Below are 25,863 nucleotides of genomic sequence, written 5' to 3' on the forward strand. Positions count from 1 at the left end.
TCAAATTACCTGGGTTGACTCCACAAGTTGCAAACAGCCAGAATCATTATGTTCTGGAGATTACATCATTTTATTGTCTAACTGCAGCTTTCGAGAGAAAGAGCCGTCCTGAAACTCATCACCCTTCGATAGCTCAGTTGGTAGAGCGGAGGACTGTAGGTGTATCTAGTGGAGATCCTTAGGTCGCTGGTTCGAATCCGGCTCGAAGGAGTGTTGTGTTTTCACCAAATAAAAGGAAGCGCGCTCGTGCGCAAACAGCTATTCCACTACACCTCTTAATAGGACCTCATAAATACTGACTGGATTTTTATATTGAATCATAATAAATTAATGAATCCTGCTTTATTGCTTAGATGGCCTCATATCAGCAACTTGATGTTTTTGTTGTTTTTTTCTTCGTTTTTTAAACAGACTGTTTTGCTCTCTCCCGCAGTAACAACACATTATGGAATATTCTGGAAGAGCCAAACTTAATTGATGCCAGTGAGTTTGAAGATCTCTTTGCTAAAACCACCACACAGACAAAGAGGAAACCGCTGTCAGAGACTTATGAGAAAAAAGCAAAGCCTAAGAAGGTAAGAAATTAACGTCTGTCATCATGTTATCATTTATTCATCTTGTGAATCCCTTAGCTATTGCTAAAGAAAATGTAGGCTGCAATACTTAATGGCATGTGTCCACTAGAGGGGGGTAATGCATCATGGTTTACAGACTCCTCCACATCATGGCTCTTAATACTATGATTTTAAAGCAAGAGGAAAGTACAAACCAAGTGACATTAGTAAAATATAAGAAGGAAGTGAAGCATTTAAACAAGAGAAAATGGAAACGCTGGTATGAAATGCTAGGCTCTCTATTCAGGACTCACTAATGGTTTCTACTGGTAAGGTGGTCATGGTAACCATGTTTGTGTGTGTTTTAGATCATTAAACTGTTGGATGGTAAACGCTCTCAGGCTGTGGGCATCCTCATATCAAGCCTCCACCTTGAGATGAAAGATATTCAGCAAGGTGAGGTCATTTCACTCCTTCATTGTACTGCAAGGAAACAACGTTTTGTTTCTACACTGATAACAGGCAAAACTGGACTCTATCATGATCCAATTAAAAAAAAAAAAAGGTGAATTGAATTTCATTGTTTTTAACAGAATCGTCATGCTCATGAACTTGCAATGCCAACTGGAAAGCATCTGATTGGTAATGGTTTCATGTTCAGCATGACAATGATCCCAAGCAAACTGCCAGTGCAGTAAAAGTATAACTGAATAGAAGCACACAATACAGCACTATCAGTCATGGATTGGCCTCCTCAGAGCCCGGACTGGCCATCCACGCATTGTCCCACCAGTGACATTGCCTGCCAGCTATCAATGGGAATTCTTGTCAGAGAATCGCTGCACCTATTTTTCACATTTTCTGAGCCAAATATAAAGAAATGAAGGGTGACTCAAGACTTTTACGCAGAACTGTAAAATAACAATAAAATCAAAACAGTTTTCTAGTAAAATATAAAAGATGGCAAAATGCAATAACCAGTCAAAATGTAAAACATGTAACAGGCATATTATTTAAAGTATATTTTGCTTATAAAGGATAGGTGCTTACACACATTGGTGCTGCTGCCTGTCTTGAACAATCTTGCATAAGGGATTTTAAATTTCACAAGTCCTTTCTCTGAGATAAATAAAGGTTAACAAAATAAATAAATATATCTTCAAATTTTTACCGTCTTGTGGTGGAAACCCTCTGGAACAGCGTTTAGATTCTCATCTCTGTTAAATCCTCAAAGTGCATGTAATCATCTTTTCCATCACATGAGAGATAGATTACAGTAGGTCACTAAACTAGCTGGGTTTCCCAGCCAGTCTGAGAATTTGAACCTGCAGTAAACATTCAGGTAACCACAGCTCCCTGAACATAAACCTTGGTTGGACTTTAATCGCGGCGTCACAGAGAATGTACCCTGTATTTCACTCTGAATATGAGCTGGGGGTGAATTTGAAGCAGGATTAGTGGCCCAAACGCTCACCACAATGTCAGCAAGACGGGCAATATGCATTTCTAATCCAAAACTGAAAAATCTTTGGAGCAAACAGTAGACTGTCTTTCAGGAAGAGGAGCATGAAAGCCAATTTTTGTCAATGCATTTTATTTATTTATTTTTTTGTATTTCCATGGATACGTTTATGATATCATATGTATTGATTATCCATCATTGATACAGAAGAGCAACTTTAGAAAAGCATTGTCACTTCCCTTCGCAATCTTTAGAATTTGTCTGGTTGAGTGTGTTAAAATGTGAGTACTATGATAAATTTCTCTACTCTTGCCCGCTGAACTTTGACATAAGTCAAAATGCGCGATCACTATTGTTTCAGCAATAAATGATCAATACTAGGAGGAATATTGTGAATGAAGCCTAGTAAGCATTTCTTCCTTTGCAGTATACTGTCTTCTGATCAGTTTCTAACCATATAGACATGTTATTTCTATTTTACTGCTAGTGGAAGGTGTGTGTATATATATATATATATATATATATATATATATATATATATATATATATATATATGTTCTGAGTTGGATCTGACAATATATGAATCACAGCTTTTTTTAAATCTCTCTCCCTTCTCTGTGTATTTTTACTTTTCTAGCTGTACTGACAGTGGATCACTCTGTGGTGGACCTGGAGACCATTGAAGCGCTGTATGAAAATGTACGCATTTAGGCACGTAATTGTGTGAGACAATTGTGTACAACGATGAACCTTTAATTTAGAAGTTGCTATCAATTTGGCAGAGAGCACTGCCGGAGGAGCTGGAGAGGATCAGGAAACACTACGAGACGTCAGAAGAAGAGGATGTTAAGCTGCTGGACAAACCTGAGCAGTGAGTGCCTCAGCAGATGTTTAGAGAGCACAGCAGTAATTGATTGTATTTGTGGACTAAATAGACAAATACCAGACCTTCTGATTTGACAGTTCTAACAGGGATGGGTAATGTCATTGCATTGTGGACTCTCAGTGTTTATGTGATTGTGCTCCAGGTTCCTGTATGAACTATCTCAGATTCCAGACTTCGCAGGCAGAGCTCGCTGTGTCATCTTCCAGTCAGCCTTCATCGATGGGATCACCTCAATTCAACGCAAGCTCAACACTGTCTTCCATGTCTGTAAGGTGAGCTAAGCACGTGACGTTCATTGAAGGTGGCCAGTAAATAATGTGACATGGAGTGGCGTGAACCCCAGTCTTGAAAAAAACTGTTGATTATCTAGGCTCTGCTGGAGAGCGACAGTGTCAGCAAGGTGATGGGACTGGTGTTGGCTCTTGGGAACCACATGAATGGAGGAAGCAGGATTAGAGGCCAGGCTGACGGCTTTGGCCTGGAAATCCTTCCAAAACTCAAAGATGTAAAGAGCAGGGTAAGGCCTTGATACCTACGGAGTCACTGTGGCTCTTTTGCCTGCCTTTCAGAACAGAGCACAGGAAGTGTGCCAAGTGTTTGGCCTGAGATTGTAATCTAACACGAGGATGAGGGAAAGTAGGTGTGAAATACATCATAATAAAGAACCTGCAGTGGTATAGGTGGAGGGGAAAGTAGAATAGTCAGACTTGATTCGATAAAGTGCCGTTATTATCGTCTATCACAGTGATAAGTGTGATAAGGATTTGGCTTCAAAAGCCAGTGAAATCAGGGTGTGTGAAAAACAATACTTATTACTGAAAGAAATTTAAATTAAGAGTAATAGAAATTTGTTTGTTGCATTTACTGAAACCCCAACTCCTGATACCTTTTAAAAAGGTGTGCTCTGTTGCCATATTTGTGTATGTGTTCAGATAAAGCATCTGTTCCTGGGAGAATATTTGGTATTGTACTTAAAAGAACAGAACAAAGAAGAAGATTTGAACTCATAAGCTTAACCTCAGCAGCATCTGCCAATGACAAAACTAGAATGTGTAGCTTGAGACCAAACTCTAGGTAAAAGAGTCCATTACATTCATCGTTCATCCAGCTTTCATGTTGTCCTTCCATTTCTTCTCAGGACAATCGCATCAGCCTGGTGGATTACGTGGTGTCATATTACTTGCACAATGTGGACAAGGTACTTTAAAAAAAATATGCAATTGAAAAAATAAATGTAGTAGCCTAAATGAGCACTCAAAGCACACCACACACACATTCATACAGTGCTAAGGGTTCAGTATCTTGCCCATGGGTGCTTCAGCATGCATGACCTTCCAGCTGGTGGATGACCTCCTCTATCTCCTGAGCCACAGCTGCCCTTATTGTAGATTAGCATGCTTAAAATGGAACTACCTTCATAGAAATTGATGTGTTTGTGTTGTATTCTTATGAAAATTGGCTATATTAGACAATAAAACACAGGTTTGGACTCGTCCTTCAGCTGGGAATCACCTAACTCAGCATCACACACACTGCATCCACAGATGTAATGCATTTCTAAAATGTTTTCACCTTCCAGAATGCAGGCACAGAGAAGAGTATGTTCCCTCTTCCTGAACCGCAGGACATCTTCCTGGCAGCGCAGGTCAAGTTTGTTGACCTCGACAGAGATCTGAGACATCTTGGACGAGATCTGACAAGTACGTGACGTTACCATACCATCTCCTGTTCTCTGAGTTTTTGAAAAGAAGAATAACAAACAGACTCAGTCCCCTTTTCTCGGTTAATATTATTAGATGGTTGCACACATTCCAGACAGATGGCAAGCTTCCATGTGACTGGGGTGACCAGGAGTATTCTCAACTTGTGGTCATTTTGTTGTGTGCTTTTGTTTGAAAAAATCAGCCAGTGTAACTCTGTCAGTGTGATTTTCTGATACTTTCCAGAGGTTCCCACAGACCAAACTTTGGCTCAGTCTGGCATCGTTTTTCCACAGACATCCCCCTCCCACCTTCACTACCCTGGTTTCCCATCACTGGCCCCAGCCATTGAGTAGCTGTTTATACTTAAGGCCAACGGCTTTCCTCTGTGAGCAAACTCATGTTAGTGAAAGCTCAAGAACAAAAGACTTCCTCTTGTCTTTCTAATCCTTTTTTGCGTGTTCTTTTCACTGCCTAAGTGTGCGCATATGACGCCATTCAGCCTGCCGCTCAGTTAAAAGTCATTCTGAGGACAATGCTTACTGTGCATGAGTATGATTATGAGTGAGTTCATTGTTGTGTCCCTACGTATGCATGTGATTTTGCATGCATTTTGTTGAATGCGTGTTTATGTGCATGTATTCTGAGACTAGCAGGAGTCTTGCTGCTGATACTGGCCTGGCGCCTTTCAGATCCAGCTTCTAATCCTTAGCCCATCAGATCTCCCATCGTTGTTGCTTTGTGCCCCTGTCGCCAGTGCAGGGAGACCGTAGCTTCCCACTTATGTAATCTCCAGACCCCTAGTATCTCTGGTATCTTTGCAGAAATGCACGGATCCTTAACCTGTATCACCTGGGCTCCAGTGTGGCCCCCAGATGTGTGCCACAGATAGCTTTCTTTACCTCTCAACACAGCTTTGTCTTATCGCACTGTCTACCCAAACCACCGTGCAATCTGGTTTGCCTGTCGCAGGTTCCTTTTGTTCTGCCTGTTTGAACTGCCCTCATGCCTGGTTTGAGGCTTTGCTTTTGTCATTCGTCACTCTCCCTCTGTTTTCTGTTTGGCTGGTATGAAATCTTTCTGTTTGTTGTGGTTAAACTTCTCTTAAGTCATCCATGTTGAGACTATATTGCATTTACATGGGTTATTCATTGGGAAGTTCATTCAAATTATTAATAAAGCTAACTAGCTATGCAGATTTGGATTTATATCTGTAGTTGGGTTTTTAAAACTACACATTGTGTACCCTTCTTGGGCCTTAAATTTTCTTGTGTCTGTTACAGTGGCAATAAAAGTAGTTTATTGAGCCACAGAGTTGCAAAAGGGTTTTTTTTTTTGTTTAGTTGTTTTTTATTGTATATCAGTCATGGTTTCAGCCATGCTAGCAGTCTGTGTCTGTGCTGGTCCATGCTATTTCACCTACAGGTAGATGCATATATTTTTGCACAAGCATTCATGGTCCTAAGTGATTTCTCGACTCTGGTGATTTCTTGGTTTTCCTTAATAACAACTCAACAACTGTCCGATTTGTTATTGCTGAATTTGGTACACCTTTTTATATTCTCCACACAGTTTATTATATCAAATTACAATTTTTTTATTTTTTTATTTTTGGCTTAGTGCTTATATACTTGTATATGCCATGCACACAGTGATCAAGAGCTATCCATGATGTTTCACATGATACAACCACTGCCTGCGAGGGGGAAAAGAATATTCCCGGACTGGTTGCTGTAGGTTGCTGGCAGTTGTTTTGTGAAATCTGTCATAAAGAGGCTGCTGCACCAACAAATGCATGTGCCACTTTTATTTTGAAAGTAAATGTTCTCGGTTTCCAGTTTTCACAGTTTCACTGCTGCTTGGAGAGCTGGTGAGTGTTTGAAGGTAAATTGCAAACTCTGGGCAACCAATCACGGCAGATGTCTGCTCGGGTTTTCTTCCTGTGAAATAGGAGTTTTTCCTTCCCACTGTTGCCAATTGTCTGCTCCTAGAGGGTCATTTGATTGTAGGCATTTTTTTCTATATTACTGTAGGGTCTTTACTTTACAATATAAAAGCTGATGTTCTAATGTGGTGTGATACTTTTTAAAATCCCTATAAACCTTGAGCGGACAAACAATAGAAATTAAACTCTTTAAATAATAAATACTTTTTTTTTTTAAAGACGGAGACTCTACAGTACGCAGCGGTAGCATCTCTTCCACAATGTAGCCTGCAATAATGTTTTTAAGCTCACCTTCAGACGCTTTCTGTGCTGCTGAAGTAAAATCACCTTTTGCCTGCTTAGCAGGAGTTGCCGCGGTGTTATCCATGGATGATGAACAAGAATCACTCAGAAGTGTTCGTCTATGCTCTCGTGTCAGGCGCTTCAGTAGATTACTCCTGCTATTAACAGCGGCCGATAGTTTTTTCTCCCCAGGACATAGCTTACATATTACTGTAATATTCTTGTCTGCTTGTTTCAGAAAAGTGAAGAGATGGGAATATTTCCATTTCATAAAGCAGCCACTCGCTTCAGCCGAGTCCGACATCTTCCGCTTTAGAATACAACTATGCAGCAAACTGGTGGGAAATGACGTACAGCTGCACTACAGCGATGTTAAAGCGGCAGAATTTACTTTTACGTTTAGAAGATAAATTATTGAAATTAAATAATGATATTCAGCGAGTTTAATTATTTTACAATGTAATGCAAGTACATTGTAAGTAACTGTAATTAAAATACCTAAAAATGAACAGTATTTTGTTACTCTACTTTTTCAGTGGAAAAGTAATTTAATTACAGTAACGCGTTACTTAGTAACGCATTACACCCAACACTGCTAGCAACCAAAACTATCTAAAGAAGGTTTTTGCCTCGGACAGGAAATACACACTCAGTGAAACGTGTTGCCAGAAGGTCACTGACTGGTCTGTGGGTCTTTTTTACTGGGTCTTTAGCAAACAATTTCCAGGCTAGTGCCATCAGCCTCCAGCAACCACTTGCCAACCGGTCAAGGATTTTCCGCTCATTACCAGTAGCCTGTGTGACTGTGGCTATATTCACCAGTGACTTGTCCAGAATTGTGGAGAAAAGATAAAATCATGTGGTTAGTAGTCATGTGTTTGCAAAACTTCAATACATCTAGCACAAAGTACTCACAAAGCTGTAGGTGTAGCTACTAGTGTTGTCTTGTTTTGTGAGCAATGGCAGTGGAGCCATCACTTTAAGACCTTAGCTCAAATAAATAAGAAAAAAGGAAGGATAAAACAAGGACAATGTTCAAATTTCATATTTGCTTGTCTTGTTCCAAAGTAAAGAACACTGTTAAAAATGTCACTTGAACCAGTCCTATATAAACTACCCCCCTACAGAAGTAATGGTGTAATTTGAGAGATGAATAATTCTAGCATATCATCACAAAATACTGTCAACCTCCTTAAGAAAGCATTTATCCCTCACTATGAATCAAAATCATTGTTTCAGTGCAGTTTGTGTAATTGCAGTCTCACATTTGAAGTCAGCTATATTTACATGAAGGTCCATAACTCTCTTCAGTCTGAAATAAGCAAACGTCTGTCAGGCCCAAAAGGCAGACAGAAGAAAGAAAGGCTCCCCACACAATGCAAAGAGAGGGAGATACGTGCCTCTACAGTTTACACAAACCCGAATGAAAACAGTATTCTTTTGTAATCTTATCTGAAAGATGTTGATCGAGCATCGGGGTGGGGGGGGGGTTGGTTCAGCCTATATTATGACTGGCTCCACAGACTGGCTCCTGTGATCCACTGATTGGACACAGCAACGTGGAGCCGCAGACTGGAAGGGGAAAAGGGAGAGAGAGAGGAGCAGTCGCCATCTCTGGACGAATCTCAACTAGTGATATCTGAAGAGGAAGCGGCGTAGATAACCTCACGCTGGGGTACAGGTGGACCTAGTTCAACCCAGGGCTCGTCCTTCTCTATGTGAATCTGCACGTCTGACAGAGACCTTATAAAGAAAAGACATGACACTTGAAGAATCCTTCATTTAAATCTGTGGGAGAATTGAGCAATAGCCGAGGTTGTTGTAGATGTTGGGGTAAAAAAGGCATTTTATCAGATTTAACTGCTGGTTCTATAAATCCATTTTATGTCTTTGTAAAGTATTCTGTTATTGATTATTGACCATGTCAAATAATTGTAGCACTGAGAATTTTCTTACATACAGCTAAAACAGTAATGACACAAAATGAGGTGGAAAAGTCAATGAAGTCATATAATTATACATAAATGAAGAACCCCGGAGAACCCTATTGAAAGGTCTTAATTACTTATTTTGTAGTATTAAAAACATCATTAAAACTGACAAAACCCAATACTAGCTTTACAATACTGCCAATTCAGACGAGTGTGTCCAATATTTAAACTTGGAAACAAATAAACAAATATAGGATAGTTTTTTAAGGCAGAAATTACAAATCTGGAATGCATCTGAGCATCTTCTGGTTTCAGACAAAAGATGGTGGCATAAAGGTCACCTTTAAACGTGTTTGTTGTCTTATTCTCTTCTTATGGTTATTTTAAACAAGCCGTAAATTGTTACAAAGAGAAGAAGAAAGAAATGTTCTTCAATCTTCTCCAGGCTCTTATCTGAAATTTTGTCTAAATATTGAAAGTGTAATGCTTCCTGAATTTTGTCATCATTGTGTTCTTTTCAGGGTGCGAGAAAGACGTACAGAAGGTTTGCTCTGACTCTCCTGAAGAATACCTGCAGCCATTTAAAGACAAGATGGAGGCTTTTGTGCTCAGTGGTGAGGAGTTACCATTCATTTAATGTGTTATGTAAAAACATCAATGAGATACAGTCATATTAAAAAAAGAGTGCGCCCACAGTGCTTCCACAGGAACTAAGAGGGTATTTAGCAGCCAGATACAGCGAATAAAATATGGTTGATTAATTGATCCCTATAAAAGTCGAGGTTCTGGTAGTTTCCTCGACTGGGTCATTCAGGCGTGTTGACACAATGCTATAATCTTCCCAGGTTTGGGCAAAACCCAAGACCTCTGGAACAATGTCCTTTAGACAGATGAGACCAAAGTGGAGATGTTTGGTCACAATGCACAGTGCAGCATGTGGCAGAAAGCAAAGACAGCACAAACAGCAGTCACATCAGCTGCAAGAGAAAACGAGACACATTCATATAAACAAATGCCCACAAGGCTCAATCAACAGAAACAGTGTTGTAAAGAAGTGTGGGCCAGAATTCCTCTATATGACTTTATCATTAAGAGAATGAGACCTGTAGTTACTGTTGCTAAAGGTGGTGCTACAAGCTATTGAATTATGGAGTCTACTTAGTTTTTGTTTCCCATGACATTTTTTGTAATGATTATTCCAGCAAGGAAATTAAATGTTGCGCACATCTTTTGAAATATGATTGAGAAGTACGGTCACATACACGCTGAATATTTGACATTATGAGCTCAGTTTTAAAAGCGTTAAAATCTTTTGAAAGACAGATTTTTGTTGTTTTGAATATCCTCCAAGCTCCGTGCAGCTTCTACTGCAATTAACATGTAATTGCCTGCTTGCACTTAAAAAACTGACTGCTCTTCTTCACATTCTTAATTATCCTCAATTATTTCCCCATAACCCCTACTCATGAGCAGATTATTAGATAGCCATACTGTCGACAGACATGTAAAAGTCCCCCCAGCCCTCATAGAAAAGCAAGAGTCATTGCTTCAAAGAGATATCTTTGATATTTCTGTTTGCTGTTGATTCTTTTTTTTTTTTTAAGTAATTTGTCATTCAATCAAGACATGTCTTTCCTTGCCTCTTATAAATGTAGTCTTTGTGTCTTTAGTAGCCTGAAAATTACCAATGGAGTGTCTTTGGTATTTGTATGTGAGGGAGACAGAATGAATTCAGAGTACAGCCTAGACACTCAGATAGGGATCAGACAGATTTGGCAATGGCTGAGACACACAGGCACTGGGCCTTCTATGGAGCTCTTTCACTGCAAAAAAAGTTAACTCTTATGAGCTGAGGAATTCCATGTTGTGTAAAATGTTTATAGTGACCCATTTCACATTTGAGTATTCAGTGAATACTTAATAATTCTTCTTGTGAGCGTCATCTTTTTTCCTCTCCACCCAGTAACAAAGGTATCACAATCAAGCTTCAAAATCAGTGTCTTTAAGAGAGCCGCCTATTCAGATCATCATCTTTTGTCTATTGTCTCCCATTTGTTTTATTTGTTCTAAAACTACACCAGACAATTGGACTGCATGCAGGATCTTTTTCCAAGACTTTATCTTTTGTTCTAAGATTTGAAGTTTATCCTCCTGCATTCTCTTCCTCTTAGATAAATATAGATGTGAATTAAACCACAAGAGTTTAAAAAAAGTCTTCAAACAAGAACTGGAATTTGGGTTTTATGAGAGGGTGTGTCTTTATTTACAAATTTCATTAGTGGGTAATTTCTGTAGCTTTTTAAAATTGATTTTTTTTTTATTGTTCTGGGTCTGAAGGAGACTTCCAAAACATTACAGAGAGACAGACACAGATAACAAGTAGCCTACCTGTTATTTGACATAATGGCATAATAGCAAGAATGGCTCCATTGACTGCATAATTGGTGTTTTAAGACCAAATGGTTGTCTGGCTCCATTAGACAAGGTCATCATCATACAAGAGGATCTTATTGTGTAACTATGAATAATTAGATTCACAGACTTTCCATAAAGTTTAAAATTAATCTGGTTTTTTTTTTTTTTGGAAAGTCTTGCAAAAACTAAACTTTTTACCGGCACACTTTTTTAACAGCACGAAAAGAGCACGCTGAAGCTTCTTATCAGATGATGACTGTACGAAAAAGGTAGGAAAATTAAGTTGTTCATTCATGTGCAGCATGCAGGTCTCTATCTGAATTTGGCTCCTAGAGCTATTTGCAGTTCATCCATTCATAATATTGTGTCTATTTTTATCACTTTCCCATTTTCCCTCCCTTTTTTTCTTTTTATTATCTTGCAACTCTTTTTTTTTTTTGCCATTTTAGTTATTCCCGTTGTTTTCCATTTCTTTTAGCTACGTTGTGACTCTTTGTTATCATATCTCTTTTTGTCTTTTTTTCATGTCTATAAATATTTTCGTAGTAACAGGCCAAACATCATACCAACTAAATGGTAAAAGTCTGTTAAAGTTATAGAAGTGTAATAACAGGTATTACTGAAACAAAGTGCTGAGGAGGACAAAGCAGAGGACCTGGGTTATGTTTTTAGATGAGAGGAGACACAAACACTAAGATAAAATAAAATTTTGATCTTGATTTTTTTAAATACTTGTTTTCAGTTTCGAGGACTTGATCCTGTACTTTGGGGTAATGCCTAAGACGGGGGAGACGGAGGTGACAGCTGGCTATTTCTTCATGCTCTGGTTTGAGTTTTCTGCCGACTTCAAGACCAGGTGGAAAAGGGAGAACAAGAATATCTCTAAAGAGAGGTAAGTAATAGCTGTGTGTGTGTATGTGTGTGTGTGTCACCCTTTGTAAACAGGTTCACAAAAACCACCTCAAGGGGAATCACTAAATTAAAAACTAAAGAAATATAATCCTCTAATAAAGACCTTACCGATACCCTGTGTGGGAAAACAATGTGTTTGTCTTCACTTAATTATTGCAACATAAGAATGAAACATAACAATTATATCTAATATTAGAAAACTGTTATGAATCCTTTTAGCTCTTTATTAGTCTTTTTTAACATTTAACCAATCCAACATTAATCTGACACAAAAGGCAAATATCTCTCAGTGACATCAGTAAAGGTGAAATTGTTTATATATTAGCTGGCATCAGTGTTTATCCAACGTATAGGTGCATCTGTAACTGCTGGCTTAAAGAGTATTTTGCACATTTCTATTTCTCTACTTTACGTTTTGCTGCATATTTATAGAATAGCTTGGCCTCATTGTGGTTCTCTGGAGTGTTTTCATTTACTAAATGCTTCACTTTGCAGGTTAAAAGAGGCTCAGCAGTCAGTGAAGAGGATTACCGGAGAGAAGAAGGTGGAGACGAGAAAGACCAACCCCAGCAGCCTGGTAAGACTGGAATCAGTTGATTTACTGAGGAAGCAAAAAGATTTGCCTTAGATGACATTTGTGGAATTAGGCCTTAAATGTGAAAAACAGATCAACTCATACCAACTCAGGAATTCTCTTGCAAAGTTACTTTTTTAGCATTGCTGCTTTTATCGACTTAATAGAAAATCTTTTTGGAAATTTCTTCCCAACAGAAAGAGCGACTGCGTCAGAAAGAAGCCAGCATATCTTCAACTTAAAGAAACCAAAAAAAATTGTTTATATCCAAATCATTCTAACCACCGGATTATGTCCTCACAAAGCTGGATCCAACAGGATGTGAGCAAGGGTACCAAACATGCATGGTCCTTGAAAAATGTAGTTTATTTATTTACTTGTATTTACTTGTATTTGTTAAGTGGAAGATTTATATTATAACCATATTATAACTTGTCGTCTAACATATATTTAAGTTTTAAATATTAAAAAAAATCTTCTGTGCAATATTTAGACATAAGTAACAGCTTCAACTGTGTATAGACAGATACATTTTTGCATCAAATCTAAACTGTAAAATCAAATCTTTTACAATATTTTTCCACAAATAAAATCATTGCTCATAGAAAACTGTGATGCAATAGCTTGAATGCAGTTTTATTTACAAGTGCCATTACAATGAATGATACACAAATTATGCACAGCCATGAAATCAAGTGGCTTTTAGCAGTGCATGTATAAAAGTGTATGTCTCTAAAACCTTCAGCTCCATGTCCCACACAGTGGAAACAATGCAACCTCTGAAGTCATCTTATATTTTTGCACATCCATTAGCTTGTTGGGTTTTTTTTGTTTGTTTGTTTGTTTGGACAAATTTTGTCACTGGACTGCCGCAAACCAGCCTGCACCTCAACGGTTCGCATTGGCCTAAAACTTCCTGTCTGCAAGTGCATGTGCCAACACATCCAAGTCTGTTTACACTCACAAAACTGCAAGCGGCGACTGATAATTGGCAGATGTTTGGTCATTGTGTGGTAAAGTTGTATTTGCAGGTCAAATTATCACCTTATACAGAACGTGACACATGAATCTCCCACTTAGCAGTGTGTACTGTCTTTTAGCAGATTTAGTGGTCAACTGTCTCTCCCCCCAAGCATGTTCCTCACTTTTCTATTCCAACTTATGCGCCTTTTAAGCAAAATAGACTCTCCCTTCTATATTTTTCACAGAAGACAATATTACTGGCCAGCATGTTTTAGTTTGTGGCTAATCCATATCGATAGTAGTGCAGCGGCACAGCTTTACGCGCTGGACTCGTTTCCTCTTAGTGCTGGGCGTCTGTCCCGGACAGAGGAGGGTGTATGTGACGGTGCTGAAGGCTTTGGGTTTGCAGGCCGAACAGGAGCGAAAGGCGTTTCCGTCCTGGTACTTGTTCCGCGGGATGTAAAAGGAGTTGCACTGTCCGTAGCAAAACCTGTTAATGATGGTGCGGCGAAGGCAGCCCTCCTCTTCTATGGTCTGCTTGAGCGGCTGTGTCTTACACCAGTCCAGCCGCAGGTATCTACGCTCAGTGACGTGCAGCGCTTCCTGGCTGGACTCCGGCACTTCGTATGTTGAGGTTACTGGCCCCGTTGCGCGAGAAATTAATCCAATAAGAGGGGGCTGTACACACGTCGACGATTCATTCGGGCTGTGTTTGTTTGGCTGTGGAAACGCGCTTTGAAAGCTCTGAGCTTTCGTATTATTCAGCGGGGTGAGTAGCAGTGCCAAAACGACTGCAAAGCTCTGCACTGAATGTGTCTGCATCGTTGAACCTGAAAGGAAAACGGAACAAAAGTTAAGTCCTCGATGGAAAGGAATTTACGCACAACTTTTACGCACACATAAAGCACCATAGAAGCAAGCAGTGGATAATTTTATACACAAGTTATATATATATTATACACATTTCAGAACCAATATCTGTTAAGTGGAGTTACCTGTTTTTTTGGGTTTTTTTTTTTTTTAAACTCCTAGCGTGAAAACAATTATCCAGTCAGCATGCGTGTCTTCTAGAGGTCCGCCGTCCTCAGTTGTGGTTTTATGGATTACACAGTGAGGAGATATCCAATTTTGAGTTTCTCCAGAACACGCCCCCAAACCCATATCCACTCCATCCTGCCTGTCTGTGAATGCAAATCAAAATCCTCTTCCAAACTTTGTTGATGCAGATAAACAGTTTATTTGATTTAACAGAACACAACCATTTAGACAAGATGAAGCAACCCAGTGAATAAATACTGAACATGCTATAGTGAAGTATTGCACCATCATCCTTTGAATGGCAAAGTAAGACTTTTACCAGAATTACTGGCAAGTATTTGATTGGAAATAGAAATACACTTCTTACACAAGACACCAAAGTAATTCGTCACATACAAAATGAATTTGTATTAATAAACCAATCTCTGTACATCCAAGAAAAACTTTGATATAACATTCGTTCAGATCAATATATATTTATACAAAGTATTGTTATGATAGAGGGATAGATATACTGTACACTGTCAGATCAGTATTTACCAGCATATATTCTATTATTTTGGGGTTGATTTAGGGTTAATTCTCTGGCAATGTGGTAGTGTGTTACATCTCTTAAAAATAAGAAAAGAAGCAAACAGTTGGTATAAATGAACTGAGATCTCCTTTTCCCCCTATAAAGAGCCCAGATCTTCAGTGTTTTAATAAATACAGTATGACAGATATCATGGCAGGCTGATCTTTTTTCATTCCTATATCTCACTTGTGAGTATTTCTGCTAAGAGACAGAGTTGTTTCAGGGAAAACCTATTTTATTGCCAAGGCAAGATTTCAAACTACCAACCAAAAATAGCTTTTCAATCTTTAAAAAAAGAAAAGAACAAGGTCCATTGTAATTGCTGTTTGCAAAGCTCTGAGATCAAGAAATAAACATTTTTTTAAAACCAAAAGACAACTTGACAGATCCCATGTTTTTGCAATACAATCAAACAAAGCATTTACAAAACACACACAAAGACCCACTGACTGTTAACCAAAATGCTTAAATTATTAAAACCTTTTATCTGACAGTATGTTGTAATATTGCAGTGGGTATTGCAGGAGTTTAGGTTGTGGATTTGCTGGCAGCGGGGACAGAAGGTCCGTCTTCCTCCTCTTCCTCTGAGAAGTGAGGAACTGATTTTTTGGCAACGACATTGTCCAACCTCTGGCCCAATAAATATGGGTTGACACTCTGTGGACACAAGCATAAAACTGTTTGTACACAAACTTATAAACATGTCTATAAGTTGCATGCATCTGATTAAATTCAACAGAAATTCAAAGTGTGACTCTTGGCTTAACTCCCACCAGGGGTTAAACTCAGTGCAGAGTGCTCAGTTTTGTGATTTCTCAGACACAATCCCACACAGGAAAAGCAAAAAGACAACCAAGAAATAGTATACCCGTTTTCTTCTCTTTGGTCCACCCTTCAGTTTTTGGTACAAAAGTTCCTTGTTCTGAAAACAAAAGAATAAAAAAGCAGATTTCAGATCTAAAATCATGTATTCATTTGTTACGCTCAACAAATTGTTTGAATGCTCCTTTTAGGGAATAAAAACAGTGTTCTCAGTGGGTAACTTCCTCAGACCAGACATATCAGAGGACAAACTGGGAAATGGATCCATGCTAATTACAAGAAACTTTTATCTGATCTTTCAAATAACAGAAGTCTTGACTTTTTGTTTCTGCGGTTAGAAATGCAGCAGAACCCCAGAATCCACAAGTATGAGTACTGTTGCAATGTTGCCATCTCCGATGGCAAAAAATGGCTTATAGAAGCCTCTTTTGGCAAACAGCTGACACTGATGGCCTTTTTCTGACCTTGGAAAATTGACATGAACCTCAAATGGTAAAAAAGCAAATATGGTCCAAATACCTCAAATTAATTAGAAGCCATGTTTGGCAGGTAAGATGATGCAGTTGGCAATCTGTAGTCTGTACTTTACCTTAAAGTGGCCCATGTGGTTAATAGTGAATAACACCCAAATATGTGAAGCAATATGGAAAAAGCTGACTGAGAATTCCAGCTGCGCACAAAGAAATGCCAAGTGATGATTCAATCAAGAGGGCTTTCCATTATTTCCAATCTTTGTTATTTTAACGTAACTGTCTGCAGTATCTACCAAAACTAAAACTGGGAAAATATTTGATTTTGCAAGTTTGCACCTTACAAAGAAATGAATAGCTTCTCGTTTTTATGGTAGTTTGATTTTAATGCATCCAACCTGGCCCGTGGAGATGTGGATTGCGATCGATTAATGATTGCTTGAAAACCTCGAGGGGTTTCTCTGTATTGTTGTACCGTCTTGACCTTACAATATAAAGCACCTTGAGGCAACTGTTGTTGTGATTTGCTCCTGATCATGATGACTCTGGTGTTCCAAATGCACATTTATTTGATCTCCTGCTGAAAAATATTTATGCAGTATTACTACTTTGTTGCTTTACTCTCTTTCATTTCATTATGAGGTAAATCTTTCTGTGTTCTGGACTTCTTCTGGCTATCAAATAATCTGAGACTCTGGGCAGTAGAATAAATTAAAATCAATAAATCAAAATAAACCAAGTAATTAGTCCATAATTAAATTAATCGATTCCTGAGGTCCTGTTTTGTACTCACCCACTTTGCCAGGGCAGGGTAATCATGTTCTGGGTCAAACAGGTGCTGGTGTTTTTGAAACTCTCTGCTGAACTCAGCTGTGTCAGGAGCATTTTCCAAACATCCATCTGCTGCTGTGTATGCAATAAATAGGTAGCAGAGAGGGAGTCACTTTTTTCTGTTCATTAGGCAAGCCATGTGTGTTCTGGAAAAGGCTAGCAGTGAATCAGAAAGCGATTAATGCACTTATTTATGTCATTACTTCCTTAAAGGCCAAAAAGAAGATGGAAAAACTATGCATATTCTTAAAAACAGCATTAATAGCAACATTTTCCATTAGCCCCATAAAAGGCCTGTGTTGATTCTGCAGAAATGAGTGTTTTTTAAAAAATACTCTGCACAGGGGAAGAATTCCTACCTGTCTTTCCCAGGGGACAGGGGTTTGGTGGGTCTGGGTAGCTGTGGTCATCACTGAAATCTTTGGGAACATTGTCCCCTGTGAGCTCTGCCACAATGTTGGGGATGTTTCCATAGGGGCCTAGATGCTGCAGTCCCTCATGGGCACCACCTGGTGGGCAAATCAGACACTACAGTCTCCACAAAATCATAAATGCAGCGTTACATGTCTTCCAAGTCCAAATAGCTTTGTTTACCAGGGGGGCAGCACAGAACTGTGGTCCCCCTTCCTTTCATGATCCAAATCTTTCGTACATTTTTGATTGCTTTTGAATGAATAACTGAGCTGTCATCACGATAGCAGGCAAGGAACTGTTCATATAATGTTGTATTATCAACTCTTGTATTATTCTAGGGTCTATACCTTACACAATAAAGTGCCTTGAGGGAACAGTTGTTGTGATTTGGCACCATATAAATAAAATTGAATTGAACTGAATAAGATTGTTAATAAAAATCTATGATGTGCCTGTAAGTCTGCACAGTTTGAAATCTCCACACATTTTAAATATTTATTTCTCAACATACGGTAGTCTTTATCGCATCATCTTGCTCAGCGTCTGCTACACAGAATGAAGCATACAGGATCAAGATTAGCCTCTTAACTTGCTTGCAGCCTAATACTGTTCTTAGTCTTTTTAGTACTCAACTATATCAGAGGTCAGAGGTCAAGGCAAACCATAATAACTGTGAATGTGATTATACTGATAACTGTGAGCAATTATAAACATAAAGCAAGTTTACAATTAACCTTATATGATATTATGGCCATTTTTTGTTAGTGTTCTTTTAATGTCATCAGAAAGAAAAGACTGATGGTTTTGCAGATTGTTTTTTAATTGTGCTAAGTTGTGGTGGGTTATTTCATAGACACAGAGTAACATCTGACACCACTTTACTGCCTTAAACAATTACTGATAGCTAAACCATTCATAGACTCGTCTCTCTTTTTGTTAACAGCTCACTGAGTGCGTGTCCTCTCCCTCTCCACTTCTTCCTTCTTGTCCATTAGCTACCACTTTGATAGAATAAATTAGCTGTAGAGTATGGTGTGGACTAAACCACTTGGCTTCATTTGTAAAGGGTGAAAAACTTTTAATTTTAGGCTTTGCAAGGATCCCTCCTGCCACTTTTCCAGCTATGATGGCCCTAATGTTTATATCCGTTGGGTTTAAGCATTCAGTATTTTTCTGGTCTCAAGGGGATATGAAAATCTGTTACCCATTTTACCCATCCATAAGTCAATATTTCAGGTTATCTGAAAATTTCAAGATTTCCTCAAGTTTAGATTTTATTAGATTTTATCCACAAGATGAAAATTTGAAGAAAAAAATAAAAAATACAGAGTTAAGACAGATGAAGTGGTGGGGAATATTGCCTCCAATATTCTTAAACTAGAAGATCCTTCATAAATCTCTATAACATACCCTGTATGCTCTGAGGCCCAACAATGTTGGTAGCCTGGTGTGCAGGATACTCCACCCTGGGCCGAGCAATGCCGAGCTGCTCCATGACACCGTGCAGGAGGCGCTGGATGTCGGCCTCAGACACCTGGTCAGCCGTACGGGGACTGCGGGCTGGAGCTCTACCGAGCTGTAGGCACAGCAGGAGGCTGAGTAACGATAACCGCACCGCCGAGCCCATTTTCGTTATCTACAGGGAGAAACACACACACACACACACACACACACACACACACACACAGTAGCTCACAGATGTTTATTCGTGTGCAAACACGGATGAATTTCCTGTTATAAACATATACGCAATTATTTGTGGATAAAGATCCATAATACGACAAAATCGCCTGAATTGAATGTCATTGTGGGCAAAACAAACAAAAACAAGGCATCATGTGGTCCGTAAAATGAATAAATCTTTGATGCGCCACTTACTCTGTAAACAGAGTCATTAAGGCCGTTGTGAAAAGCCTATAAATAGCTCCCCATCAACCAAAAACGGCTTCACTTATAATGAAACTCAATATAAACATGTAATTACATAGATTTTTATTTATTGTTGTTACAAAGGAATCGCGAAGGATCAAAAATCAGATTTCTGCATTTTCCCCTTACCTTGTTTGCGTTTAAGGAGGGAGACCTGCTGAGGGAGACCTCCGTCAAGTCGTCCACAAAGAAAACGCACATTTCCGGATCTTCAAAATAAAGCTTTACAAACGCGGAGGAACAAAAAGCCAAACACAGATTTTCGTCTAAATTCACTCTGTCCCAAGTTGATTCACCAGCGTTCTGCGCATTATTCGTTTATGGGCAGCGTTTGGTGAAAATTTTTTATTTTCCGTCTCGTTTTGTTTTGAAGAGTTGATTTCTGATGTCTTCATACGTGTACATTTTACAACCTTGCATCCGTCTCGTTTCACGGTTCAGATGCAGTTGCCAGGAAACAGCAAATCCACTTTTCCCATTGGCTATGACAAAGTGCCATTTACTCTTCGGGAGCGCTACACTGACGCTACAAATCCGAGCCCAAATGCATTTTCCCCCATTTAGTAGTGGCTACTCCGTTTTCCATGTTCTTATATTTCAGAATAATTTCTTTTTTAACAATAAAGAAAGGAAATGGGACTCCTCAAAACTGGGTTTGGCTATAATACACAGAAAATTTAATAAAATTGACTTTAGGAAAGGAGAGAGACTAAAAATATATCTTTATTTAATGAAAAATGTATGGGAAAGCCGTACATACATTGTTCAGTCTCTTGTTACATAAATACAGTTAAAAAAAACAACTAAAACAAATCATAAAACATAGCTCCCCGCTCCTCCCCCCCCCAAACCACTCTTGTCAACCTCCTGGTTGATCAGAGGTCTTGACTTTAGGGAAACAAGCATGAATTATAGTGACGAGCGTCTTCTCCAAAGCATGAGCTTTAGTTTTCCTGCAGGAGAGCCATCGACACCTCTGGTGAACCTGATGATGATCCATATGTAAAGCACAGAGGCACATTGAACAAATACACAGCAGACAGTGCGCATTTGGCCAAAGCTGATAAGCACCATGGTTTATTCTACAGTTAACATTTGCTTTACTTGAAGCGGCTCCTTGAAACCAAATGCTGAAACCAAGTAGCATCAACTCTAAGCCTTAGCTCTCTAATTTGTCACTGATGTTAGAGTGAACACTGAAGTTAAATTTATAAACCTTTACCGTTTACCTTTTTAGACCATCTTGTGGCATCTTGTTTAACTTTTTTTCAGCTGCAATGACATCATCCAACAAAGCTGCTGCAGGCCTGAAGCTTTGATCTAGAAACGGTTTTTAGATTAGACTGCACAAATAAAATATTCTCACACATTCCAGTCTGATTCTTTCGCCATATAATTACCTGCTGAAGGCATGTAGGTCCTGAACAAAAGGATGTTGGGGAAAGAATCCAGGCCAAGGGTTCTCCTCAGCGTTGGTCTGTCTCCTGATGTGGACCCGTGGCTCTGCTCTGGTGGCCTGAGCTTCGACCCTCCCTGAATCAAGGGCACCGTCTTTACAGAGCGCATTCCTGCATGTGTTTGAGAAATTTAAGCTCGAGAATTCAAATAGTAAAAACTGGTTAAACATAATTTGAACGGAGTGATTTGCTCAGTAACTTCTGTGGTCTTTTTACCTTTGAAACTGTGCCGCTTTTTACTTCTACTTTTGGAGCCAACATCTTTCACAAAATGGAAGTTCATCAGATATTCCATACTATCGATTACAGTTTTGGGAATCACACCTATTGTCATACAGATTAAAACATTGCATATAAAGCATTGCATATAAAGCCACTTGAAATTTTTTTTATCAACACCAAATAACTGGTCTTTTACCAAATAAATGAGGATTTTCAATGAAGGTGCGCAGAACAAGAACTCTGAGCTCAAGCCGTCCTTCAGACATCTCTGTCGTGTTTGGTGGGGGTAATAGACATGGAGCGAAGACTATAGCCAGGTTGGAGCTGGTCATCAAGTTCTCGCTGCATCTGACAGCAGTACATACAGTGAAAAAAAACAATATCAGGTCTCCTGAACTATCATGTTGTTTCCATCTGAAGCACACAACCTGGGGCAGAACCAGCTTTGACAGAAACACTTGTTTCCTAGACAAAAATTACTTTAAATCGGCACTTTGTGTATGCGACTAATTTCTGCTAACGTTTAATTAAAAAAAAAAAAAATCCTTTCATACCGCTGGGAAACTTTTGCCAAGTAGTCGAACATGTAATGCAGACAGGAGGCGTTTCTTGCAGGAAGGAGACAGGACAGCAGCTGGAGGGCTGCCATCCTGTCCTGTAGGTTGGGCAGAGACTGAGCTTTGAGCATAGCTGCATGAAGCTCCGAGGGAAACAGCGGCTCTGGCAGCTCCCTGCAAAACTGTTTGATCAGAGTGGCCACATCATAGGGGAGGGCAGTGGACAGACAACTCTCTCCTCGATTCAGTTTGGCCTAAACCAGACACAACAAGAGCAAAAAAAAAAAAAAAGAGCATATCTGCATGTAGTGTTGTTGTAGTAGTTTGTCTAGCTATAACCAGATTAAACTGTTTAATAGATATAATTAACATTAGAAACACCCATTCAGTTTCAACAAACATCCTTTTTGAAGGATTCGTAAAACTATTTTATTTGCCTGCATTTGTACCCTACAAACATGTGGCAACTACTGCAAATGTAGAAGTGTAGGTGACAGGTCAGTAAAGTGACTTAAACCACTAGATGGCACTATTGCTCCAGAAAATATTGTGGAACTAAGACTTAAAACAAACAAACATTGAGACTCTTACCCTGAGAGTCTTAATACGAGCAAGACAGCCTGGTTTTCTGAAAAGGCCCACAGTCCCACCACGCTCCAGAAGGAAAGAACAAGCGTCCACCAAAAAGCTGGGACACAAATTATTAAGCAAAGTTTTAGAAGTGTTCCTCCCAAGTTACATTTAATGATTTCCCTTTCCCACTCACCAAGGTACAAGCCCAAATTCAGGAATGTAACACCTGGGCAAATTTTCCAGAGGAACACCAAAGATCTTTGAACCGCTGATCATCAGTCTCTCCCTTTTCTTCTCAAGACTCTTGATAGAGATCCCATAAAGGACTTGAAGGTGGAACCGAATGACATTGCTGTCTGTAAGCTTCATGATTTGACCGGAAGCAAAGAAAAACCTAAGCACATTAACGGCCTTTCACCGTGGTACCACAATCTCTGCAAACTCAGTAATGAGTAAAGGAGGTGGGCTTTATTATTCTAATCCGTATCACCTGCCACACAGGAAGTGAGCGCTGAAGGGAAAGTGATGCATTCAGGAGTGGTGTAAAACGTGAGTCACTTTAGATTGCTATTGAAACACTTTTACAGTAATTCTTTTTTTCCGGAAGTGGGTGTTTCAGTTTCACAACATCTTTATATCAGCAGTGTTTCAGCAGTATTTCCCCACATGTACGACAAACATTTGTAGAAGTGCAGAAGACTGTAAAGTTGTAGCCAAATACTGTTTGAGATCTTTCAGTATTGATCGCAGTGATACTAATAAATGCTAGTGTGAATGCACTTGTTTGAACATACTTGAGTGCCAGCTCCCAAATCTAGAACTGATTAGATGCATTTTTACTGAAAACATACCAGCACTGGGGCCGATTAAGTCATCACCACAAAATTACTGCCTAAATGTTGGAACCGCTGACATCAGTGGCTGTGCAAGACATTTATGATTATTCACAGATGTAGCCTACAAATTCCTCATTCCCAGAATTTTCTTTTGCTGGAAATTATACCACCTTATACTACATAATGTGGGTTTGGCTCTTAAAAGGCCAGTAGCTTAACAGAAGCAGCATACTGATGGCGTTGTAGCCAAGATGTTATTTAGTTGGTGGGTTGTGGGAGTGCAACTAACAAAAAAAGTGATTCGAAAGCATTAATGTTTGTCGTTAAAGGGTTCAAACTCCCACTATCATCTTTCTGAAGTATGCTGCAATTAGACTGAAGCTTTTTAGGGCCCGAGCACTGAGAGTGCGAAGGCCCTATTGTATCTGCTCCGTTTCTTCTTCTTCTTCTTCTTCTTCTTCTTCTTCTTCTTCTTATTATTATTATTATTATTATTATTATTATTATTATTTTTTTTTTTTTTTTTTTTTTTTTTTTTTTTTTGTCTTATTCTTATTCTTATTATTCTTATTCTTATTCTTATTCTTATTCTTATTCTTATTCTTATTCTTATTCTTAATATTATTATTATTATTATTCAGGCAAAACAAGGGCCTTGTTGAGGGCCTAAACATGCTCAAAAACTCATGAAATTTTGCACACATGCCAGGTCTGGTGAAAAATTTTGTATTTTAATGGTTTTACATATGGGCATGTGAAAATGGCTCTGTATTCGCCACCTATGCCTTGTAAAATACAGCCCTATGACCACATCGTTTGAGCTACATGTATGAAATCTGGCACACATGTGTACCATGCCAAGACAAACAAAAAAGTCTGTGGGCCCATTGAGGCAAACCCAACAGGAAGTCCGCAATTTAGAAGTGAAGGTGACATTTTGACTCTAATTTTGCCATTTCCATGCCTCAAACTTTTTCAAATTCCTCCTTGGGATTTGGTCGTATAAGCTTCATCTTTGGTCAGTGTCAACTACACACCTGGGCCATGTTAAATTGCAGAGCCACGGCGAATTTCGATGACTCGCCATGAAAATCGTATTGCCTCTCATTCTGTCATACATTGTCCAATCTGGGCCAAAGAGCACACATATGATAAGGCTCCAGCCCTGAACATATTTCAACTGCCATATTTGACATCAAGGACAGCGCCACCTAGTGGGAACAGGAAATGTCATGTTTTACACTTTGGGGTACAGTATAGTGATGGGTGACATCTGCAGCCTCAAATTTCTCCAGGAAAGCCTTAAGGAGTTGGTCTTGGGTTACAGTGAAAACTGTGAGTTTTCGCAGAAGGGTGTGACCCCGAAAGCATGGCGAACTTTGATGTCTCGCCATGAAGAAACAAATTAGTATAACTCAATGAAATCCAGTCTGATCAGTACCAGACTTTACAGGCGTGATGTCAGGGCCGACCTGAACAGCTTGATGTGCCTATTGTCAGGAATACGCAGAACGCCACCGAGTGGCAACAGGAAATGTCATGTCTTTCACTTTGTTGTACTGATTTCCACTGGTTCATCGTGGCCACCTCAAAAGCGGTGAATATCACCATCAGTCCCTCATGATGCTTCAGTGCGAAAATTGTGACTTTAAACTAAACGGCGCACCCTGGTGGCAACGCGGTTCACCATGAAAGATGAAGTGGCTTTTGAGGGGCTTGGAAAGTTTAAAAAGTCTTGAAATTTCAAAGCATCAGCCCCTGCTCTGTGTTTTATCTATGAGTCTGAAACCTGTTAAGCTTATGGAAGATATTAAGATGTACAAAAAAGTCTCTTGGAGCAATATGCCAAATCCAACAGGAAGTCAGCCATTTTAAAATTAATGTGTAATTTTAGCGACATTTTCCCCTCTTTTCAGGCACTGTACTTTGATGAACTCCTCCAAGGGATTTCATCAGATTGGACCGATCTGCAGTGCGTGGCATCTAAAGACCTTTGTGATGTTAAATTGCAAAGCTTTTTACATTCAGGGAAACGGGGTCGTCATGGCGGCATGTGGAGTCTTCAGTCACCAATTCTGAATCATAACTAACATTAAAAACATGTTTAAGAAGGAAAGAGAGCAAATAAATCTGATTAACATCTGATCTTTGTGTTTTTTGTTCAATATCAGCATGACCTGTGTATACATACACAAACTTTATTAAAAGAGATAACATGACGTGTTTCCATCATGTAGTAATTGTTAGGTTTAAATGTACCAGAACAGTTAGACACTGTGAAACACATACAGTCTTCAAAATGTTTGATTAATATTTTTATTGTGAATATTAATCAAGATTAAAGTAACAGTGTGCAAAATCTCAACACTAGATGTCAGTACATAGCAGACTGCATTCAACCGATTTCTGTTTTCGTACCCCTCCTAGTTCAAATACACAATCCCAACTAAGGTGGCTTCCATTTATCTGTAGTGAGTGTGTGCTGTCAGTCCGCTGTTTAGCCATTAACTTTGTCA

General features: G+C 39.1%; 4 protein-coding genes and 1 non-coding gene across 11 annotated transcripts in view; 2 read left to right on the plus strand and 3 right to left on the minus strand.

Annotated features, from left to right (window-relative positions):
* fmn1 (formin 1) overlaps positions 1-13,236 on the plus strand; it is a 28,866-nt gene extending 15,630 nt beyond the window's left edge. For 2 of the 4 annotated variants that reach the window (XM_026142996.1, XM_026142997.1), the window contains 13 exons: positions 434-575; positions 923-1,010; positions 2,654-2,715; positions 2,799-2,887; positions 3,045-3,174; positions 3,273-3,419; positions 4,041-4,100; positions 4,482-4,602; positions 9,282-9,374; positions 11,393-11,444; positions 11,918-12,067; positions 12,583-12,664; positions 12,859-13,236. In XM_026142996.1, the coding sequence (XP_025998781.1) occupies positions 434-575; positions 923-1,010; positions 2,654-2,715; positions 2,799-2,887; positions 3,045-3,174; positions 3,273-3,419; positions 4,041-4,100; positions 4,482-4,602; positions 9,282-9,374; positions 11,393-11,444; positions 11,918-12,067; positions 12,583-12,664; positions 12,859-12,903 (1,261 nt within the window). In that variant the 3' untranslated portion in view covers positions 12,904-13,236. The remainder of the gene's footprint in view (positions 1-433; positions 576-922; positions 1,011-2,653; positions 2,716-2,798; positions 2,888-3,044; positions 3,175-3,272; positions 3,420-4,040; positions 4,101-4,481; positions 4,603-9,281; positions 9,375-11,392; positions 11,445-11,917; positions 12,068-12,582; positions 12,665-12,858) is intronic. The other 2 variants (XM_026142994.1, XM_026142995.1) reach the window with 2 other exon arrangements.
* Positions 123-210, plus strand: trnay-gua (transfer RNA tyrosine (anticodon GUA)). The gene is given in 2 exon segments: positions 123-159; positions 175-210. It is a non-coding gene; the product is annotated as a tRNA-Tyr (tRNA).
* Positions 13,237-13,392: 156 nt separating the features above from the next.
* On the minus strand, positions 13,393-14,574 carry grem1a (gremlin 1a, DAN family BMP antagonist). Its single transcript, XM_026143145.1, has one exon. The coding sequence runs from the start codon at positions 14,444-14,446 to the stop codon at positions 13,907-13,909; it is 540 nt and encodes a 179-aa protein (XP_025998930.1). The 5' UTR covers positions 14,447-14,574; the 3' UTR covers positions 13,393-13,906.
* A 263-nt stretch (positions 14,575-14,837) lies between these two features.
* scg5 (secretogranin V) lies at positions 14,838-19,918 on the minus strand. 2 transcript variants are annotated; one of them, XM_026143144.1, is made up of 6 exons: positions 19,832-19,918; positions 19,184-19,409; positions 17,719-17,868; positions 17,322-17,431; positions 16,105-16,158; positions 14,838-15,893 (listed from the first exon to the last, which is right to left on the minus strand). In XM_026143144.1, the coding sequence occupies exons 1-6, from the start codon at positions 19,901-19,903 to the stop codon at positions 15,765-15,767; spliced, it is 741 nt and encodes a 246-aa protein (XP_025998929.1). In that variant the 5' UTR covers positions 19,904-19,918; the 3' UTR covers positions 14,838-15,764. The 2 variants fall into 2 exon arrangements, with proteins under 2 accessions (XP_025998929.1, XP_025998928.1); XM_026143143.1 differs by having other exon boundaries at positions 17,322-17,434.
* Positions 19,919-20,412: 494 nt separating this feature from the next.
* Positions 20,413-22,981, minus strand: LOC113006898 (rho GTPase-activating protein 11B). 3 transcript variants are annotated; one of them, XM_026143142.1, is made up of 8 exons: positions 22,705-22,981; positions 22,530-22,626; positions 21,936-22,120; positions 21,578-21,729; positions 21,376-21,483; positions 21,103-21,270; positions 20,932-21,022; positions 20,413-20,687 (listed from the first exon to the last, which is right to left on the minus strand). In XM_026143142.1, exons 1-8 carry the CDS (start codon positions 22,878-22,880, stop codon positions 20,612-20,614), a joined length of 1,053 nt encoding a protein of 350 aa, XP_025998927.1. In that variant the 5' UTR covers positions 22,881-22,981; the 3' UTR covers positions 20,413-20,611. The 3 variants fall into 3 exon arrangements, with proteins under 3 accessions (XP_025998927.1, XP_025998925.1, XP_025998926.1); XM_026143140.1 differs by having other exon boundaries at positions 21,936-22,192; XM_026143141.1 differs by having other exon boundaries at positions 20,642-20,687; positions 20,925-21,022; positions 21,936-22,192; positions 22,705-22,980.
* Positions 22,982-25,863: the final 2,882 nt, after the last annotated feature.

This window comes from Astatotilapia calliptera, chromosome 15, assembly GCF_900246225.1.
Source record: "Astatotilapia calliptera chromosome 15, fAstCal1.2, whole genome shotgun sequence".
In the NCBI taxonomy this organism is placed as follows: domain Eukaryota; kingdom Metazoa; phylum Chordata; class Actinopteri; order Cichliformes; family Cichlidae; genus Astatotilapia; species Astatotilapia calliptera.

What these genes read in the sequence shown, in the direction of transcription:
- LOC113006898 (XM_026143140.1), bottom strand. Translation starts at nt 22,880, where the DNA reads ATGAAGCTTACAGACAGCAATGTCATTCGGTTCCACCTTCAAGTCCTT. An exon ending in TGAAAATCCTCATTTATTTG is followed by an intron (nt 21,484 to 21,577) that starts GTAAAAGACCAG and finishes GTATGACAATAG; the next exon opens with GTGTGATTCCCAAAACTGTA. An exon ending in GACCTACATGCCTTCAGCAG is followed by an intron (nt 21,023 to 21,102) that starts GTAATTATATGG and finishes AACCGTTTCTAG; the next exon opens with ATCAAAGCTTCAGGCCTGCA.
- scg5 (XM_026143143.1), bottom strand. Translation starts at nt 19,903, where the DNA reads ATGTGCGTTTTCTTTGTGGACGACTTGACGGAGGTCTCCCTCAGCAGG. An exon ending in TGGGCCTCAGAGCATACAGG is followed by an intron (nt 17,869 to 19,183) that starts GTATGTTATAGA and finishes TTTGCCCACCAG; the next exon opens with GTGGTGCCCATGAGGGACTG. An exon ending in ACCCTGCCCTGGCAAAGTGG is followed by an intron (nt 16,159 to 17,321) that starts GTGAGTACAAAA and finishes TTTTGTTTTCAG; the next exon opens with AACAAGGAACTTTTGTACCA.
- grem1a (XM_026143145.1), bottom strand. Translation starts at nt 14,446, where the DNA reads ATGCAGACACATTCAGTGCAGAGCTTTGCAGTCGTTTTGGCACTGCTA.